The sequence below is a fragment of the Galeopterus variegatus genome, unplaced genomic scaffold (assembly GCF_000696425.1).
Source record: "Galeopterus variegatus unplaced genomic scaffold, G_variegatus-3.0.2 Scaffold626, whole genome shotgun sequence".
Taxonomy (NCBI): domain Eukaryota; kingdom Metazoa; phylum Chordata; class Mammalia; order Dermoptera; family Cynocephalidae; genus Galeopterus; species Galeopterus variegatus.
In genome coordinates, this window is record NW_007726737.1 from 264,470 (window position 1) to 286,969 (window position 22,500).

General features: G+C 35.7%; 1 protein-coding gene across 1 annotated transcript in view; it reads right to left on the bottom strand.

The window, feature by feature from the left end:
• The window catches only part of USP37 (ubiquitin specific peptidase 37), a 106,879-nt gene that overhangs the window by 12,320 nt on the left and 72,059 nt on the right, over positions 1–22,500 (bottom strand). Inside the window, exons 9-17 of the mRNA XM_008570745.1 lie at positions 20,551–20,682; positions 20,247–20,370; positions 19,578–19,768; positions 13,776–13,893; positions 12,296–12,375; positions 9,627–9,791; positions 7,963–8,028; positions 5,142–5,283; positions 3,387–3,642 (exon numbers count right to left, since the gene is read on the bottom strand). Of these exons, the coding sequence (XP_008568967.1) occupies positions 3,387–3,642; positions 5,142–5,283; positions 7,963–8,028; positions 9,627–9,791; positions 12,296–12,375; positions 13,776–13,893; positions 19,578–19,768; positions 20,247–20,370; positions 20,551–20,682 (1,274 nt within the window). The remainder of the gene's footprint in view (positions 1–3,386; positions 3,643–5,141; positions 5,284–7,962; positions 8,029–9,626; positions 9,792–12,295; positions 12,376–13,775; positions 13,894–19,577; positions 19,769–20,246; positions 20,371–20,550; positions 20,683–22,500) is intronic.

The window sequence follows — 22,500 nt, forward strand, 5'->3', positions numbered from 1 at the left end:
GGTTGCGATCCCGTTGCCGGTCCCCGGTCCGGTACGGGGGCAACACTGAGGGTTGTGATCCGTTGCCGGACACGGAAAAAGACAAAAAGAAAAAAAAAAAAAAAAAATCTATGGGGACAAATATGGCCACAAAAAAAAATCCACTTTTAAGGAACTTGCAAAACGGATCAAACGGGTTCCATGCGTGAAACTCAACATTCTTACACTGAACATATCATTTGCCGCTTCCCGACACCCCAACTGAAATCTACTCCTTTCCCTATATTCTGTATTTCAGTGAATGAGATCACTGTAGTTTGTTTTTTGAAGACAGGAACCTGAGAGTCATCTTTGACTTCTCCTTCTCATTCACCCCTCACATCACATAAATCATTACTTTCTAATTATCACTTGATTCCATCAACTTTTTTTCTTTCCAATCCAAAACCCTGGTTTAGGGCATCATTAACTTGCTTTGGACTATTGCAATAACTTCCTAACAGGTCTCACAGGATTACTCTGGTTCTTCTCTAACTTAGGTTCTATACTGCAGCCAGAATGATCTTTTTTTTTACCCCCAAACATAAATCTTTTATCAAACACTTATTTGCTTAAAATAACCAAGAATTCCCTAACGCTTTTGAAATAAAAGTCCAAACTGCTAAACACGGCTTTAAGTCACGCAAAAAAACCAGAGACTACTTAACCTTCTGGTCTCATCTTTTGTTTTTCCCCTTCAACACTATGCTCCAGTAACGCAGATCATTCCGAACTTTTTTTAGGTCCACTAACTTGCTATATAGCCTTTCTCATGTCTGAGCCCTTGTATACAATATTCCCTCTGGCTAGTGTCTTGAAGCTGTAAAACCTTACTCAGCCAGTCTTCCTGTTCCTCCTCAGTTGATTCATGAGATAGCAGATCTGTTTGGTCACAAATATTTATTAAGAATCTATGATGTGCCAGGCACTGGGGATACAGTCATAATTAAGGCAAGATGGCCCCTGCCCTCAAGAAGTTTAAGTGCAAAGGCTCTGAGATAAGAATGAATTTAGCATATTTGAGGGATGAAGAGAATACCAGTATGGCTAGAGTACACAGTGAAAGAGGGTGAGAGTAAAGATAGGTCATAGTAAGAAATGTGGATTTTTATATTAAGTGTACTGGGAAGTCACAGTAAGTTTTAAGTAGGAGACTGACATGGTATGATTTATACTTTAGAAAGATTACTTTGGCTGCTTCATTCATGAAAAAAGGTCTGTAGGGGAATAAGAATGGAAAAAGAGACATTAGTTAGGAATCCGTTACAGTGGTCCAGGTAAGAGAAGGAAGGTTAGAGTTACGGCCATAAAGATATTGATAAATAGTTGAATTCAGGACACATTTCGGAGGTACAGCTGACTGAATTTATTGATGGACTGAATGTAAGGTGTGAAGTACAACAAAAAATTCAAGGGAGACATGTTTTTTGGTCTGAGCAATTGGATAGATGATGGTACCATTTCCTGATGAGTGAAGGCATAATTGGTGGGGATAGGGAAAAATAAAATCAGCCAAATGGAGATTTCACATACGCATTTTAATATACAAGTTTAAAGCTCAGGAGAGAGATCCAGGGCAGAGATATGAACTTGATATTTCATCAATATGTATAATAATGGGACTGAGGCTATGTTAAAAAACAGTTCTTAATTTTAGAGATACTGAAATCCTTACTGATGAAGTGATGTAATATCTGTGACTGATTTCGAAATAATCCAGGGGATAGGATGGAGAAATATATTAGGGTATACATAAAATAAGATTGTTTTTTTCTTGGTAATTATTGAAAATAAATGATGTGTACAAGGGGTGGGGGAAGGTTCGTCATACTCATCTCTACTTTTTTCTTTGCTCAATATATTTTCCATACATTAAAAAAAAAATTGCAGGAGAAGCAATGTCTTTAGGTTTCAGTTACAGTAGAAGGTGAATGGAATGGTGAGGTTAAAGAACCAGGAAATGCAACAATAGTGTACATCCAACTGGGGAATGTGGTAGCTAAAAAACAGAGAATCTACAGAAAACAAGGAAATAAAGTACTATACAATTTGCCCTCTCTAAAGCTGCTATAGTTGTAAGCCATCTATGGCGATTAATGATTTTGATAATCTTAGTGTGTTCTCCTCTGTTAGAATAGATAATCTAGAAATAACTGTACATAAGAGTAACTTCCTTTGTTAATTTTAGGGAGTCACAGGACTAAGCAGAGAATTGAAAGGAAGAACTGAAAGCAGAAAATAAATCAGGAAGGGACAAAAGCACTAATATTAACCAAAGATATCTAAGGGCAGTGATTATAAGTTTAATAAGAAAAGGGGATTACATAAGAAAACTTACATCACAAGGAAAAAAGTAATGCCTATATATAAAACCCATCAGCTTTTTGTTTCCAGTTAAATTGACAATGTACTAATTTTTGTTTTACTTGCATAAAAAAAAAAATCAAAATTGAAGAGGCCCTGACTCTGAGAATGAAGAAAATAATTTTGTGATATTCTACTATTCTCTTTATTTCAAAAATCCTAGGCTTAGTGCACTTGAAACACACTAGTAATACATTTTTTTTTTAGATCTTGGGGCTATCAAGAGAGAAAAATTAGAATTGGCCACACAAAGATAGTAAAAATTCTCCACCTTAAAAAACAAACAAACAAAAAACCTCAAAATACCCACAGTGCCAGGCAAAGAGGCTCAGCTCTGTTTTTCCTATTGCTAGCTTAAGAAATAACAAAATATGAATAAAAATTACCAAAAACAATTTCATATCTGTAGAGCACTTTACATTATATGTATATACTATCTAACATTCCACTCACAACATTCTAAAGTATGTCTGGCAGATCCCAGAGATAAATAACCTAAATATCAAAGATGTAAAATTACCTGTTTGAAAATTCACAGCTAGTAAGTGGTACAGTCAGAGGTCCAAGACCTGACGTCTTAGTTCAGTGGTCTTTCTATCCTTATAATGGGATGAACCCAACAGAGGATGGAGAGCCTGAATTATTTATATACTAAAACTTAGTACAAATTCAGGTAATAGAAAAATAAAGAATTTCTGAGATAGCAGTGGTGAGAAAAGTAACCAAAACCCAACACAAATACCAATTAAATGTACATAAGAAGAATGCTAACTTTTCTTCTGATGTATATCTAAAGAGATACGGTACACTTTACCACTAGCATCTGGATACTAGTCACAATATTTACTTCTGATTTTTTAAAGCTTTTTAAAATAAAGCATGAAAATATTATCAGCTCTGTTATAAAGATCCATCTTACCTCTCATTTTTTAGAAGCCATTTGTCACTGTAAGGCTTTGGAATACAGTTATGCTTTAACAAATGTTTATCTTCATTAAACCTACCTGGCTCTGTGACTGCTTTGGGCTTCTCAGTTTCCATAGTGTCTGGATTTTCAGGCATTTCTTGAATATCATCTTCTGCAAATCCAGTATCTGGGCTGCTGGTTGGTTTATCATCATCTTCATGACTAGGAGACGGTGAAGTTTCTCTCTTACTTATCTCTAAGACAGCTGCTAGAAGCTCTTCTTCGCTCATTCCATCGAATCCTGAGTTTTCCAATTTGGATTTATCAGGCTCTATTCTGCATAATTTTGAATCCTGAAGAAGAGAGTTACTTTTAGAGGAAACTAGAATATCTACAAATATAGCAATCTTAGAGTTTAAAGTGGGAACTTTATTTCCAAAAAGTTTCTTTGATGCTTTGGGTTATTTAACAATCAATAACTAACAATAACTCACTGGCAAGCCTAATTTTAAAAATAATAACTACATAAGGATACATGATTACTTTTCTTCATTATAACATGTGCTAAGTATTTTCTTTGTGGAAATTTGAAAAATATATAAAAACTAAGTAAATTCACTCAAAATAGACTACTCAGAGATAATTGCTGTAAGTATTTTCAGTGCATTTTCTTCCAGGTATTTATGGATTAACTGTTAATATTCTATCATTATACCAAACATTCCTTTTAAAAATTGACTGCTCTTATTCCTTTTTTTTAACAAAACAAATGAGAAAAAATAAAAACTACATCAATATTATGTAAATACTCAGAAGTTATTTTCTAAGTAACATTCTTACATTTCTGGGAGAATTTCGTACTTTTTCTCATTTCCCATTCAAAGTGAGCAACCACAAATTACTTCCAGTTTTGAAGTAAGATGGGAAACAACTCAGAATAAAAAAGTAACTAAAATAATCTTATTTTAACAACAGGGAGGTTTAAAATAAAACACAGTAGCATGAAATGATGCAAACACCTAGAAAAGCTTAGATCTCCAAAGTATTAACTACCATTAAGTGTCAAGTTAGGAGATAATGTGGCTGTCTTCACACCCTTAATTTAAACAATTAGATTACTTGGTTGCTCTGTTAAATAAAATGTTTACTATGGTTTCCCGACATAAATAATTGCTACCAAAATAAGGTGAGTAATTACTTGAGCACCAATATGAAAAAGTAGCTCTGAAAGTTAACAGGAGAAAGTAATTTGTCTAAAACAACTTTAATTTCCTAAAAGTCTTGATCTACTTATAAACAGACTGAATTTTTTTTTTTTTTTTTTTTTAAAGATGACCGGTAAGGGGATCTTAACCCTTGGCTTGGTGTTGTCCGCACCCCGCTCAGCCAGTGAGCGAACCAGCCATCCCTATATGGGATCCGAACCCGGGGCCTTGGTGTTATCAGCCCCACACTCTCCCGAGTGAGCCACGGGCCGGCCCCTAAACAGACTGAATTTTTTTTTTTTTTTAAAGATGACCGGTAAGGGGATCTTAACCCTGTGCTTGGTGTTGTCAGCACCACGCTCAGCCAGTGAGCGAACCAGCCATCCCTATATGGGATCCGAACCCGGGGCCTTGGTGTTATCAGCACCACACTCTCCCGAGTGAGCCACGGGCCGGCCCCTAAACAGACTGAATTTTGTAGCTACAGAAAGCACGTTCTTTAAAACTATTGTCTGAACAGATCCTTTAAGCTTACAATCTGTCTTGTGTATTTATTAAGTTTCCTGATGCTGGTTATAAAAGGCATTTGTTTGGACAGTAAGAGCTACATGAATCTTTGTCAGATGTTTTGATAAAAAAATACTTACTTTTTCTGTGTCTTCCTGCTGCTGTTCATTGCCTGACATTTCACAAAGTCTCTGACTGAGGGCCACTGAGCGTTTAAGCTCATCCTCACTGTCTGAATCAAGGCATAAAGCCAAGGAGTTCTTGGATTTAAAGTTGAATTTCCTGTAGTTTAAGAAAAAAAAAGAAACTAAGTCTGACAAACATTTGTCTTTGTTATTCTTTTGATGCATAAATACCAAAGCAAAATGCTTTTTCTCAATGGAAAATTATTTAACAGAGTTTTTCTCTGATTTATCAAGAGGTATATTTAAGCATTACCTTTGCCCCACTCTAAAAGAGCCATGCTTTGAAAACTGTACAACTCTTATGCTATTACATATCATCAGTAAACCAATCACTTTGCGCCTTTTTCTTTTAATGACTGGCCCCAATGAAGTCTGCTATTGTCTTTATAAAGTAAGTACTCTACTGAATTCATGCAGGCATAGCAATGAATAAATGTTTTTGACAAGTGCATGAGAACTAAATTTTGATCTTTTAAATTATGATCCATGCACTTTCAAAATAACAGTAACATTCCACTTATCCGCAGGTCAGATTTCTGGCAACCTCTACCTTCCAGAATACAGGGATTCCAAAGTAAGAAGAAAGTCTTCTGAGGGAGCCAGTTCCAAAGACCATGCACTTACGAGGACCCTTTCTTTCCCAGGAAATGGTGTATAAAATTGTATAGCAAGTTCATCAAAAAATGAGAGCTAAGAAATGAGAGAGAATAACCACAAGAAAGGGCAAAAAAGAACTACAAAGTCATTTAATGTAAAGGTAAACTGTCTTGTAATAATTAGAAGCTTCTGAGAGCAATATCGTATTAAAACAGTGCAATAATTGATATTCATAATGCTGACTCTAAGTCAGTAAGATTTACTGAAATTATCTTCAGTGTATTTTATTTAAGAATACAGTATAAGGAATAGTGTAACATATTTTAGAAAAAATTTCATCCAAAATGGTTTAAAATTTTGAAAGATAAATGCTTAAAAGGCAAGCTTCAGTTATATAAACATTCATTTATGTGGAATACCAAATACCATTCTTTAATGATACCAGATAAGTAAGGTGTTACTGTGTTGTCTTCTAGGTGAGCTGAAAATAAACTAGAGGAAAAAGTGGTAAAGGTCTAAGAGTAAGAACTTTCTTTGATGGAAGTTAACACAAATTGATATGCTATACTAAAAAAAATTAAAATGGAAATTAGAGAAGTGCAGTTAATCTAAATGTTAAAACTGTACATAAACACATAAAATGACAGCACCAAGAAATAAGAGGCCACAATGGAAATCAGGACTGCATAGCAATGTAGATCAAAGAAAAGAGGCAAGTGGTCAGTGATAAACTCAAACATAGTCTGTGGCTGAGAGCAGCCAGGATATCATTGCACTCCAGCCTGAACACTTGAATAGCCTATTATGTGTTCAAAAGGGTTTTTAAATACCTTAGAAATAGCCAATTAGACATCTTAATTCCTTATTTCTGATTTCATGCTCACCAACCAAACCTGAACACATTAATTTGTTTATATAGGTAAATACTTTGACAAAGGAGGGTGACACCTGGCTACTATTGCACCAGGGTCAAACATGGCAAAGGACATTGTAGAACCAATGATATTCTGGTTCATAACTCAGCCTCTTTTAAGTTTGATCGGCATGACAAGTCTTCTAGGGCCTAACCATCCTTTATTGACCAACTTTCAAATTCTCATACCACTAGACCCTGGAGAACAGATGACCATGCCAAGGTTCAATGATGCCCAATGAAATAATTTCTTTCTTGCAACTAAGTGATTTGGAACATAAAGAGTGCATTCCATTAATAATTACTATATTCACAGAAGGCAGCTTGCCTGTAGCAATGAAAAATATTCATCCTGTAAATGCATCACTTGCTCACTTTCTAAGCAGCCAAGTGGTATTGCTCATTTGTATCTTGAGAACGGACAAGGGTATTCATATCGGTACCATTTCAGATTTCTAGTCATGTTAGTCATCTGGTTTTAATTGCACTGAAAAATAATTAACAGGAGGAAAAGAAAATAGCAGTTCCCAAATGTCATTTTATGGTTATATAAGCCCCCCCAAAAGCCCTTAAACAACAAAAGTGTCTCTGTTCTAAAAGTACTTTAGGACATCAAATTTTAAAGTCAAATGAGAACTAAGTCAATTAGAATAGTCTAATCAGGAACTGTGGTTCTAGGAAATCTTAGAGGAGATACATTAAAAAAAAAAGCATTTGCTTCCTTCCTTGGACAAACTTTTGGTCTTGAACAAAAAACATAATGCATTTGTAGAATAGCTACATTCCAGTGCATGCTGTTTTCCTGTACCCTTTCAGAATACCTCCTACGCAGTGTTGAAAACCAAAGTCCTAGACTGGCTAGCAACAGGTAAAAAGATGTTTTGGGAGTCCATGCTTCTTGGAGGAAGGGTGCTTTAGACTAACGGGTTATTTTATCCCTCGAATCCCTAAAGTCCCTTGTCATCAGTTCATTTTTAGAGTTTTAGGATAAAATCATTACATATTAATAAATGATAATAAGTTTTGAGAAATTTTAAAACCACATATTGAGAGGATCACCTGAACTTATTTCACTGTTAAAAACTTGTTATACCCTAGGCTATACTTTAAACCAGATTCAGAAAAATTCCAAAATATGGGTAAAACAGAGCAGTTATCATGCAAAAAGAGCAATAATAAAGAAAAGGGAGGAGGGCAATCTTGGAGATTAGGGTAAGCCAAATCCTTAAAAATACAAATTTGGGATACACAAGAAACATAACTCACTTTGAAGGTGTAGAAGGGCTGGTGATGCAGGAATTCACCATTTGAGAGACTTTCAATGGTCTAGAACTATCAGAAAATTAGAAAATATATAATGTATACAATTGCATTATTAAAGATACATATTTAACTTCCAATAATACTTTTTAAATGACTAGCAATAAAGGCCAAAAGAGAAAATGAAATACCATCTCTAGGCTTTCCCTGATCCAATAATTTAAATAAACAGCACTGGAAACAAAATCAAGTGTAATGCATATGAAAAGAAAAACTAAAGGAAAATTACCTTGTCTCAGTTCTTTACTTTTAATCAATAAAATAATAATAGCTCTCATTTATTGAGGACTTACTAGATGTCAGGCACTGTAATAAGAACTCTATATGGATTAACTCTTTCAATGTTCACAACCACCTTATTCTTTTCCCTACAGGTAAGTCAAAGAATTTGTCCAAGGTCTTAAAGCTATTAAATTATGATGTCAGTTTCAGGCCTGTGATCATAAAAACCCTACACTGATGGCGTGATATATAGTATTACTCCCATAAAGAGTAAATAGCTCTACCAGCAGAGGGCAGTTTGCACCAAGCAAAAACACTTATTACAAGGAAAAGCTGTAACAGAAAAAAATGAGGAACACTTAAGACTCTGGACACATGACTTAGTAGTAGTCTCTTGAGGACTTTAGTGTAAACTTATACAATGTAACATATATTTCAATTATAAATCCAAAGAGAAATCTATTTTACAAAACTGCATCAATTTTTGTTGGCAAATGTTCACTCACTTTCTGAAATTTCTATTATTCCACGTTGGCCAAGAGTTATTAATTATATGTCCTTAGGAAAATCACTTATTCTTCTTGGATCACCTCTGGAAAAATTAAAGATTTGGACAAAATCTCTAAAATCCCTTTCACCTCTAAAGTTCTAGAATTTTATGACTCTACGAAACTCATGTTCAAGAATAGAAATGACTACAGCATATGGCTCCAAAGTAATGCTAGTATGCAGAAAAAATAGCAACATTCAGAGAATTCCTAAGGTTTTCCCAGCATACATGATGGAGCAAAACTAAAGGTTACTTCTTTTCCCTTTGAAAATTTTCTAGGAGCCACTGAAGTTCTTCCCATTGGTGATAACACATTAACAAAGACACATTCTATTCTGGGGGCTCCAGCATAACATTTAGCACACTGTTTCTCAAATTTGCATCTCCTGAAGAGTCAACTGGGATATTTGTTAAAAATACTGACTCCCAAGCCATATCCCACATCTACGGAAGCAGAACTTCCAGGGAAAGAACATAGGAATCAGTATTTTTAGTATCCAGGTGACTCTTACGATCACCCGAGTTTGATTTATATTCCCAAAGTGTATCAAATTGTCTTCTAGTGGTTTAAAAGAGTAAGAGCATTCCCTAAAAAAGCACCTCATTACAAAAGGCAGCTAATAAACTTGGAAGAATTTTGTTTAAGCATTTTCTTCAATTACTTCAATCTGGCAGTAATTTAACACTAAAATTCCAAAATAAAGCAAAATTAAAATCTCCTCCTTGGTCTGATTTTTACCTGAGAGTCATGTTATCTAGTTCAGTCATTCTTTGATTGGATACTAAAGCTTTTCAATTTCAGGAAGGAAGGTAAAGACACTCTCTCTGAAGGACTTACATTGCCATATGTGTACTCCAACCAAGGGTAAAAGGTGGTTTTGTATTTTCAGTGCAATGAGATGACAGAGACAGGTATCTTGGAATGAGGACTTGCTGCCCAATCTTGTTGTTAAGTGAGAGAGCCACGTTGAAGCTATATCGTTTCAAATGAAGAATGAGTATCCTGAAAAACAGGAGATGACCTTACTAATTCATACATAATACAGGTAACTCTCTTACAGATTAAAAGAGATCACTCCAACCACGTTAGACAACTTTTGTTTTAAAGAATAATTTGGCCAAACTAAAGATACTTCAAAGAACATTTACTGAATGCCTGCTATGTGCCAGGCACTGGGCTAGGTACTAAGCATACAAATAAAAACAAAACACTAACACTGGTGGATTAATAAGGTTTGAGTAAAATACTAATGTTCCCAGAAAAAAACTCCAATAAATAAAACAGCAGAAATGAATAGTAAAAGGCCGGCCCGTGGCTCACTCGGTAGAGTGCGGTGCTGATAACACCAAGGCCACGGGTTCGGATCCTATATAGGGATGGCCGGTTTGCTCACTGGCTGAGCGTGGTGCTGACAACACCAAGCCAAGGGTTGAGATCCCCTTACCGGTCATCTTTAAAAAAAAAAAAAAAAGAATAGTAAATTTCTAAAAGCTGGTATTGATAATGAGTTAAAAACCTTTAAATTATTTACTTCATTGTTATATAGTTAAAAAAGAAATATGTGTTATATAATCACTATAGGTAAAATAATGTCTATTAAATTAAAATGCTACATAGCCCTTATGTTTGATGGTGAACATTAATTATTTCAAGATAATTTTTGACAAGAATTATTCTCTTATTTCAGGAGCACTTTCTCTGGAGAAAGCTAAGAGAGAAATGAAACATTTCCCCTACCTAGACAAAAATACAAAACTTTACATGCTAAATTTGGGCAAATTTGGTTTGGTTTTAAAGGCTTTTGGCTCTTTAGAAACACTGAATTCTTTTTGGTTTCTATTGTGGTAAACTTTTCACCTTTTGTACAGAACATAATCTCTACCTGATGGATTAAATATATTTCACAGCCCACAGGAACACTTTAAAAATGGAATTTCATAAATCTTATAGGAATAAACTTCATTTCTAGGCGAAAAAAAAAGTCTGATCTATGAAAAACTGTTTTCTCTTTTTCCGTATATGCCTTCATCACAGAAGCCATAAACTCAAAAATTTGTAAAGTTAGCGATTGTACATTTCTTTTAAAAAGCATGCTAGAATTCACAACCTTCAAAAATTCACAAGCTGAGTGAACACAAGGACCCAAGTGATGTGAAGAGATTAATCGTAACCAAAAGGCAATATGAAATAGGAAGAGGATAGTCAAAATCACCAATCTGCAAAGATGAGGCAGACTAAAAGTAAAAAAAATTAATATAAAGATATCAGGCCCTTCAAGAATAAAAGTAGAATGACTTTGAATATTATAACGAACAAAAATTGAACAAAGCTTATCATTAGGGTTTAAGATACAGAGGCTTCTATTTCATGTAAGTTTGGAATAAATCAACCTTTAATACAGTGACTTACCAGAAAAAAAAAAAACAAGGAGAAAAATTCCCCTCACTGTATATTTTTTCCACTTGAAAGACCAAATAGATAGAGAATGAGAATGGGAAGAGATATCGAGCTTGCAAAGTCAAACAAGTCTTTTTAATTGTACACTGGTTTCCTTAGTTAGTGACAGCTGGTAATAACCAATCCTTTGCCTTAAGATTTCTTCTTCCCACCCTCCTGACTCAAAACACTCATAAATAGAAAAGAACAAAGTCTCTTAAGTAAAAATATGGACTATGGTCAATATATTACTACTACTATGGTTTATAAAGTCATTTCTTTAAAAACAACTCATTTTCTAAAAAGGAGTAATTATGGAATGTAAAAGAACTAGTCTCTAGGGGCTAGGTTCCAGAAACTCCACACTTACTCATAGAAAACTGAAGCTAATAAAAGAAAGTAAAGCATTGTACAGGCAAAGTCCCACATAGATACTTAATGTTAATAATAACCTTACTTATTGTTGAGATCTATTCTTGGAAAGAGCTAAAAGCTATCCTATAACCACATTATAATTTTTGTAACTAACTTGGTTTTATCTTTGTTTATACAGAGCTAATACAGTATAATTTAATTTCATTCCTAAATCAGAAAATTTGTCTTATGATTATGGGAAACTTAAGATCCTCTGAGAAAAAAGAAGGTACAAACTGGAAAAAATTACTCTTCCTAATTTATTTTCATGTTTATCTGTCTGTAGTGTGCAGATTTTTACTTAAGATTTGAGATAGGAAAGGGAAAACTACAGCACAACAAAGGACAACAAATTAAAACTGAATGTTACATATTACTGAATTAAAAATCTACTAGCTAGTCCCTATCATTATTCCCAAGTCTCAGCAACTGCATCCTATTACTGCTATCTTCTTGAGACTCTCAAGATTCTTTTCCTCTTCAACATTCCAAACCCTCTTCCTTTCTTATGCAAGAGCACTCTAGCTCTCCATCCTCTACATTCTTCACATCTCGGCTTTGCTGACCTTCTTTAGCAATCCATTCTGTAAGCGTTACTTATTCATTAATATTTGTATGTACTTAAAAAAGAAAAATTAAAGAGCAATTAATTTTACCTGGGAAGTCTGTTAAATTTGTGCCTGACAAGAGCACATTTCCCACCACATTTCTCACAAGAATATTCAAGTTCTTCTGCCTATAAAAAGAAAAATAGAAAAGCATAAAGTTAAATCAGCATTAACCCATTAAATGCAAACATAACCTTTTCTAGTCTTACTAGTTCAGTGGAATGAAACTGTCATAAATTTTCAAGTATATTTGTATTTCTTTTGTATTGCTCTAAATGCTTCCATTTGTCTGTCTCCTTTTATTCTTACAGATGTGTCAATTTTAAACCAGTTTAAATTTTGTGTCTACAGCCACAAGCCTTACTAAATTAAGACCTAATCCTCAAAATATAGTTATAACATTATGCCCTATTTCAGAACTCCTAATTTCCTTTTTACCAAGGAGACATCTCAATTTATAAGAGTAACCAGACTCTAAAATAGCAGATTCTCAACCTTTTCCCCATGGATATACACGAATCACTACCAAGAGTATATCCAGATTTTAACATATGGCCTTAACAGAGACAAGATCTCATCTAGGTTAGGTGGAGTTCCTGGATTGTTAGGTGTAACTCTACTCCTTTCTTATGATGGAATTCAGCCTTCTGATGACAGCCCACTAAAAACAACTGCTCTAAAAGGACCAAAGTCTGGGGTAGATATCATTACAGAGAGAAAACTAAAACAGAAAATCCTTTCAAAAATTGGGATAAAGATTCATCGGAAAATCTTTGAAGTCTATGATAATAACGGAAATATTAAAGGATGACTAAAGTAAAAGGAAAGCAAAGTATTTATCTTCAGGTGAAGCTGAATGTGCATTATTTAAAGAACAGAGTTTTTTTTTAAAACCTAAACAAGATAACCCTGCCAATTTGCTACAACAAAACAAGGACCACTATTTTATTTATATAGCGTATAGGGGGATTCTGGTAAATTTCCACCAGTTAAAAGAACTGCTATACAACAGGTCTAATCATGCCTAGAAACATTCTGAATATCTGTAACAGTATAGCACAGACACAATTATTTAATCTACAGCTTTGGATAAACATAATTCTTCTTTTTTGTTTCTAACAGGGTACATACAACCTAAGGAAAAGCAAAGAGTATTTTTTCATTCCTCATATCTTAGTATACCAACTGACATAGTATCTCCAATTTTAATTCACATTACCAAATTTTAGCAATATGTCATTTCAAATGCTTTAAATTTATATTTGTTTACAAATAATGAATTGCTTCTAAGTTTGTCTAAAACCTTTGCCATTGAGTTAAATATATAACTTATTTAAGCAATCAATCTTCTTCTTCAATGACTTACAATTAGATTTCATCAAGATTTTAAAAATAAATATTTATAAATACTTCTCACTTGTTTTCCATGCAAATAATTTTGTTGAAACTCTGCCTTGAAGAAACCAATTTCAAATACAATATCTATGATAAATTTTAGTTATGTGAAAATATCAAAGATATTACTTACCCTAAAGAAAAGATCAAGAGAATCTTGAATTGAACGAGGAGGGAGTGGCTTTTTCCTACGAGGCAGGTCGATGGAAAGGTCATTAAACTGTTCTCTTTTGGGAATAATCTCTCCACATCTGTAAGAATAAAAGGAGACAAATGGAAGCATTTAGAGCAATACAAAAGAAATGCAAATATACTTGAGAAACAATGTTCCCCCACAGAACTCACGGTACTTGACACATGATGAGTAGGCATAAGAAATATACAACACTAAAAACTTTTCTCATGTTCACTTTTTAAAAGTGTAATTTAACTTAATTATTTATTTATTTATTTATTTTTCTTAAAAGATGACCGGTAAGGGGATCTTAACCCTTGACTTGGTGTTGTGAGCACCACGCTCAGCCAGTGAGCGAACCGGCCATCCCTATATGGGATCCGAACCCGTGGCCTTGATGTTATCAGCACCGCACTGCCCCGAGTGAGCCACGGCCGGCCCATAACTTAATTATTTATTTTTAAAATTTTTTTTCTCATGCTTTCTTTAACCCATATTTCTTTTTTTGGGGGGGGGGGGGGGGGGGCAGCTGGCTAGTACGGGGATCCAAACCCTTTGGTTTTATAACATAACCCATACTAAATTAATGCAGACAAAACCTCAACTGCAAATATTTAAGTGCTTTCTTAAAATGCTAACTTTAAAAATTTTACATTAGGGGCCGGCCCGGTGGCGCACTGGATAGTGCGCCGCTTGGGAAGCACGGCGGCGCTCCCGCCCGAGGGTTCGGATCCCACATACAGACCGGTTCCCGCTCACTGGCTGAGCGAGGCGCGGGAGCGACGCGGAGGGTTGCAGTCCCGTTGCCGGTCCCCGGTCCCCGGTCCGGTGCGGGGGCAACACTGAGGGTTGCAACCCGTTGCCGGACACGGAAAAAGACAAAAGACAAAAAAAATCATATATCTAATAAGAGGTGAATATTAAAAAAAAAAATCTTACATTAAAAAAAAACCCCAGACTTTAAAACACTAAAGTATAGCATACATAGAGAAAAGTGAACCAGTCATACTGCACAGCTTGATGAATTATCAGTTAACACACCCATGTACTTGTCACACAAATCAAGAAACAGAACACTATGAACTACCTAGAAGCCCCTTTATATAGCTCTTCCCAATCACTACTCCCTTCCTTCTCCCAAAAGGTAATTATTCTTCTTTTTTTTTTTTTAAAAGATGACCGGTAAGGGGATCTCAACCCTTGGCTTGGTGTTGTCAGCACCACGCTCAGCCAGTGAGCAAACCGGCCATCCCTATATAGGATCCGAATCCGTGGCCTTGGTGTTATCAGCACCGCATTCTACCGAGTGAGCCACGGGCTGGCCTCAAAAGGTAATTATTATTCTGACTTGCAATACTATAGTTGAGTTTTGCCTGTTTTTGAACCTTATATAAACGAATCACAGTATATTTTCTTTTAACTAGCCTTTTTTGTTCAACATGACTGTAAGATTCAACCTGGCCTGCTACACAACTGTAGTGCATTTACACTGTTGTCTAGTACTAATCTGTATGAATATCCCACAATTATCCAAACTACTACTGATGAACATTTGGATTGTTTCCAGCTTTTGGCTATATGAACAATGCTGCTTTGAAAATTCTGTATTCTTGGTGTACATGTGGGGCATGTTAGGTAGCAGAATCATCTGGTTGGATATATGCTCATAGAATTTTAAAAAATGGGCTCAGAGGGGCCGGCCCGGTGGCGCACTGCTACAGTGCGCCGCTTGGGAGCATGGTGGCGCTCCCGCCGAGGGTTCGGATCCTACATGCAGACCGGTTCCCGCTCACTGGCTGAGCGAGGGGCGGGCGCAGCACCGAGGTTTGCAATCCCGTTGCCGGTCCCGGTCCGGTACGGGCGTGACACTGAGGGTTGCGATCTGTTGCCGGACACGAAAAAAAAACAAAAAAAAGACAAAAAAAAAAAAAAAAGGGCTCAGAGATCAAAACACCATATTCAATTTACCTGGAAGCAAATTTATTTGTTTCCAATAGTTTTAGTTGACTGCTTTTCATTTTGTCTTCTTACCAGCATTTCTAGTAATATTTAATTTTGTGCCTCAGTTCCCTATTGCCACAACTGAAGACTAGGGAGCATAAAAAGAATCTATTTGTTCTTCATTCAACAAGTATTTATTGAGTGCCTTTCTAAAAGGCAGAATTATAAGATGACCCTCCCCTTTGTATAATTCCATCCCTTTTGAATGTGGGTAAAACCTGTTATGATGATGAACTATCATGCCTACGATGATGTTACTTTGCCTGGCAAAAGGAATTTTTCAGATATAATTAAGGTTACTAATCTCAACTCTGAGTTAACCGAAAAGGAGATTATATGGGTGGGTCAGATTAAATCACATGAGCCCTTTACATCTAGGTCTAGAGAGCAGAAACAGAGGAAGTCTGGGATTAGAAGTCAGAGAGATGTGCTCCTGGTGGCCTGGAAGAAAGCAAATAGCACTGTTGTGAACTGCCCATGGAAGCCACATGGCACGAAACTGCAGGCATTCTTCGGGAAATGAGTGGCCCCAGCTGACAGCTAGCAAGAAAATAGGAACTTCAGTCCTAGGACTGCAATGATCTAAATTCAGCCCAGAACCGTAATGAACTTGAAAGAGGATCCTGGACTCCAAATAAGAGCACACCAGCAACACCTTGATTTCAACCTTGTGATACTCTGAGCAGAGAACTCAGCTACACCATGCCCAGATTTCTGACCTACAGAGCTGTGAGATAATAAATGGGTGTTTTTTTTAAGCCAATAAGTTTGAGGCAATTTGAGAAACTAATACGGTCTTTATATGCCAAGAACTGTTCTAAGCACTGGGGCTATAGCAGTGAATAAACCAAGACAAAAACACCTCCCTTCATAAAGCTTTCACTATACTGGGGGAGAGACAATAAAACACAGAAGTAAAATATATAGCAAGTTAATGATACATGTTAAGGAAGAAAAACACAGTAGGGAAGAGGGAAGTAAAGGACCAGAGTAGATGGTTGAAATTTCGGATAGGGTGGAAAGAAAATGCCTCACTGAGCAAATGGCCTTTGCAAAAAGACCTAGAGGAGTGAGGGCACTAGCTATGTGAGAATATGGGGATAGAGAAAATAGTAAGTGTAAAGGCCCTGAGGCACCAGGATCCTCAGGCATTTTTTGAACAAAAGCAAGGAAGCTAATTTGGTTGAAACAAAATGAGCAAGGGGGAAAGAGTGATAGAAGAAGCCACAGAGTTAATGGTGGGGAAAGGGGTGCTGAGAGGCAGATTATATGGCCTTTTACAGGCTACACGTTTTTTAGTTTTATGAGCAGGGCTGACATGAACTTATTCCATTTTAAAGGATCACTTTGGCTAATGTGTTAAAAAGAGAGACATGGGCAGAAGTGTGGAGACCAGTTTAGAAGATTCTGCAACAATTCAGGCAAGAGATGATAATGGGTGGTGGCAGTAGAGGTGGTAAAAAAAGAGGTCAGATTCTGGATATATTTTGAAAAGTAGTGTTAAAAAGATTTGCTGACATACAAGATGTGGCGTGTAAGAGTAAGAGAAAGAAAATTGTCAAGAAATACAGCATAACTTTGGAATTGTCATTACTGAGATAAGATTGCAGAATGAGATTTTGAGAGGTATATGTACTTAGTTTTAGATATTTTAAGTTCTTCAAATGGAGAATTCATAAGAATTCTTCATATTCAAGAATATATTATAAATGCACTGAATTTTCTTATAACTGAAAAGTAGTCAAATATAATAGTTTAAAATAATAAGTATATTTGCCAAATTAGCCAAACAAACCTACAGCCAGATGCAACAGAAGCATGCAAAATTACAATTCATAACATATATGGATTCTTCCTTTAGCCAGAAACTATTTCATATTTAGAGTACTGTCCTAAAGAAAATTACTAACAAAGCAACCAAGGCGAGGTCTTCAAAGAGGTAGATGTACTGTTGCTGCTGTGGCCTCACAGAACTTTATCCACCCCCCAGCTGCCACACCCTGTGCCACTGCCTAGCCTGGCACTCGGTACACCTATATCCTGTGACCCATGCCATTTATGGCACTGATGCACATACCTCAACCGTGCACCCACCATGTGGGTGCCACACAGTGCCTAACAATGTTGGCATAGTACAGCAGCCACTGCTTTGATATGGTCTTCTTTCTTCCTATACTGCCTGAAATGATTCCACCACCCACCTGCCCAGACATGTCTGAGGGAGGTGGTGGGCTGGCAATGGCCATTTCCACAGAGGCAAGTGAAATTTTCCTATCAAAAGAAATATGAATGGTACTCCCACAATTCAATGAAAAAATAACAATTGAAAACTTTGATTCTCTTTCTGATTTGGCCAAATTTTGTTTGGAAAGTGCATTAGAAGGAACAGATATAGATGGCTATCATATTATTAACTGCTGCTGGGCTCTCTGGCTTTTACAAGGAGATGAACTATACTTGGAAGATCCAGACTTTTTCTTTAGAAAATCATCTATCCATTGGGGGAAAAAAGACATGAAAGAAGGCAAGAAATATTACAGACTAGTGATGTAAAACGACTATCTTTATAGTATCCACATGAACAAATTCTAGTCAAAAACGCTAGAATGTTATAGTTGAAAGAGACCTCATTGAAGACAATCATTTTGAGCAGGCTAAGAGAAACAGATATGGAAGACAGAGAATTGGAAACCAATATATGGGTTTTGAATATTTCTAAAGAAATATCCCAGAACAAATGGGAGAGAAGCAATATTTAGAGAATAGTTTTCTTGAGATTAAAGAAAAACCCAAATCTTCAGATAAAAAGGGTCTATCATGTTAAAGGCAAAAAGCAACAAAAAGTGTGAATACCTACATGTAAACTAGTACAATTGTAAATTTCAAAAATAAAGAACACCACACATTTTCAGGAAGAAAAAGAAAAGATTACCACAAAGTCAGGTTTCTTTTGAGTGTCAGCATAACAGGATAAGACGAGGCGGTATATATAACACGTTGAGGGGTAAAGGCTGGGTGTGTCTAAACAATTGTGTTAAGTCACATATGAAGTCACAGAAATAATTTTCACTTACAAACGGGCTGTGAAGAATTCCATTCTTTCTAAAAAACTATTCAGAGATGTACTATACATGACTAGAATATTAAACAAAATTAAACCTTTTGAGCAAAGTACACGGTATAGAGTCCTGTTAATGAGTATGGAAATTAATAAATGGAAAAAGTAAGCCAATAATTATCGTGAACATGATTGCAATGCATTGTAAAAGTTAAAAATTATTCCAATTTTGACCTATTTTGTAAAAAAATATTTTTAATAATAATTTGGCTGAACAAAATAAGCAACTAATAAGGAGGGGGTCTTCTCAGTGAAAAAGAAAACAAGGATTCCAAACAACTCAATATTGTACACGGCAATGAAAAGAAAAAACAAAACACGGTGGATCAAATTGTTTATTCAGTACTAAAGCATATAACAAAGCATTTAAATTCTCCTCAGTTCTCATCCTGCCAAACATTTTTTTTGTGTGTGTGTGTGGCTGGCCTGTACTACACCTTGGTGTTATCAGCCCCACGCCCTAACCAAGCTAAGCAGCCAGGTCCCCACCAAGCATTTTTATAGAAAGATAATGACTCTGAAAAAAGAAATTTGGTGTAATCTGTGGGTTTATGTTTTCCCCATTACATAGGAAGGAAGACAAGAAGTCACAGAAATTGCCATAAAGAATTAAAAGAGGGAAAATCTTACAGACTACTTACGCTTTACAAATAATGGAGTGCTGAACCTCAAACTCCAAATTTGCAATAACAGGGCAAGTGTATACTTTAGTAGCTGAAATGTCTGGCAAATTTTCTTCTCCAGGAACAGGTTCAGTCTTCCAAGTTTTATTTAATTTTTCCATATCCTCTTTCAGCTGGTCTAAGCACTGACTTAAAAATTCATGAGCATCCTAAGAAGACAATAATATCTTTAATCATATCAAAACATTTCTAATCACAATAATGGCTTATTAACATTGTGATTTATACAACTAAAGCACTTGGAAATCAGTAACATACACAAATAAGGTCAGATTTATTCTAATAAGGATTTGGGGGTACATGTTTTGTGAATAAGCAAATGACAGATTTTATATTCTTAACTATCAGTTGCATTTGCATACATAAATAAATAAATGACTCACTTTGTTTAAAAAAAAAAAGTAAGTTTTCTAAAATAGGCTTTGTAGCTAACGCAGCCTGTTTTTGCACTGGCAAACCACATCTATATATTAAAATGATAAAATACACAGAACAGTCATAATGAACTTTACCGTCACCCCTCAGGTTTTTCAACCCATGATGAACACACACACAAAACTCATTTTAAAGTAAAAATCATTTCATACTCCCTTATGTCTAAAACATTTAAAAACAATTAGCACTCACATTCTGCATATAACCAGAGAATCTCTCTGCTGTAGCTGAAATGGCATTTTTGACCTTCTTGAGTAAATCTTTTTTGGTCTCTGAATTACAGATATCTTTTTTAACAAGCAAGTGTGCAAAGCGTCTGGTAAAACAAAAGAGACAAGGTTAGCATGTTTTACAAAACATTGGATGGCATGATATTTTAAAGACTACTAACAATGGCACATAAAATTTCAAATATAAGCAATGAGCATTCATTTCAAATATAAGCATTCTATAAGCAATGAAGTAAAAAGTTATTCAGAAAGTACATAACAATTACCTGATAAGTGCATTGAGTGGAATTTTCTTCCATGGGATACCCTGCTTAAGTAAGTCATTCGCAAATGATTGAAGTGAAAATAAAGACTGTAAAATAGCATTCATATAGCAGGTATTTCCCAAATTGGAAAAGCTGAAAATGAAAGAAAGAGTGCTTTAGAAGATAATAGTAGTTCCTGAAATATGTTCAGTACAGCAGAGGTTCTCTACTTTAGCATGCATGAGAATCACTTGGAAGGTTTGCTGAACTACATATTGCTGGACCCCAATTCCAGAGTTTCTGATTCAGTAGGTCTGGAGAGAGTGGGGCAAAAATGTGCATTTCTAACAACTTATCAGATGATGCTGATGATGCTGGTCTGGGATTATACTTTGAGAATCACTGCATTATAACATTATAACAATAACTTAGTTTCAACTAATGGAAGATTGCACATTTTCAAATAAATGCTAAACATAACTGGGGACTTACCCAAAGAGGTATTTATTCTTATTTATAATTTTTTCACTGAGATAACTTATTCATTTCTCTTACATAATATGCCCAGAAAAGGAACCACTGGGTCATAGGTTACATGTGTTTAGCTTTAATAGGTACTGCCAAACATTTTTCCAAAGTACATATTTATTTTAAAACTTTTAATTTGGAAATATATTTAAGCTTTCAGAAAAGTTACTATAATATTCTTTACCCAGATTCACCAACTGTTAAACTTCTGTACCATGCACTTTATCATTTAATACCCCTCTATTTTTCCTGAACCATGAGAGTAAGTTGCACACACCATTCTCCTTTAGTTCTTCAATGTATTTCATAAGAACAAGAACATTCTCTCATATAATACAGTACAGTTACCACATTAGTAAATTTAACATTGATACAATATTCTTATCTAATTAATATACTTTCTTTTTTTTTTTTTTTTTTTTTTGTGACCGGTAAGGGGATTGTAACCCTTGGCTTGGTGTCGTCCGCACTGCGCTCAGCCAGTGAGCGCACCGGCCATCCCTACATAGGATTCGAACCCGTGGCCTCGGCGCTACTAGCACTGCTGCGCTCCCAGTGCCGCACCCTCCCGAGTGAGCCACGGGGTTGGCCCCTAATATACTTTCTTTAATACAATTTTGTCAATTACCCAAGAATGTTCTTCATAACTTTTTTTTTCTCCCTTAAATACAAGATTCAGTCCTGGATCAAATAATGTTTTCATATCTCTTTAGTTTCCCTGTACTCAGGGATAAATCCTCAGCTTTCTCTTTCATGACAATGACATTTTTTGAAGAATATAGTCCTCCCCAGCCCTGTTTTTAATGGCCTGTTCTTCATATTGGATTTTCTATGTCCTCATCATGAGATTCAGCTCAGGTTGGAAGAGTACATAGTGATACTTTGTCCTTCTAAAGGCATCACATCCAAAGATGCATGATATTCTTGGTAATGTCAGTTTTGAGTACCTACGAGAACGTCTACTTTTGACTATGAGGACGTAACAGGATCTGGAAGTACCCTCCCACCATAAATGATGAGAAACTGGACAAAATGTAAAAAATAACTATTTTCAGATACTGAACAACAGCCAAGGCAAAACTGTTCCCTAACAGAAGGGAAACAAACAACGTGAGCCCTATCATTACCCAGGTTTTCTGTCTTGAGGCAATTTGTAAATTGCAGGCCAGGGAGGGCCCAAACAGAGCTCAGAAATCCTGCTGAGTTGAGATGAAAGAAACTGGAGTTTGGAAGGTTGAGGGTGCTAAGATTTCTGGGACACAGTACTCGAGAGGAGGTAGCTTTGCAAAGGAAGAACTCTCGAAATCTGCACTGGAGTCCACTTGAATATTCAGCTGCATGTACAGGTTGAAACCCACTGACACCAGGCAAGAAAAACTTCAAGAAAAAGAATCATTAGTGGGAAGCTAGTAGCCAAACAATTTCCAGAGCTCATGCAAGGCC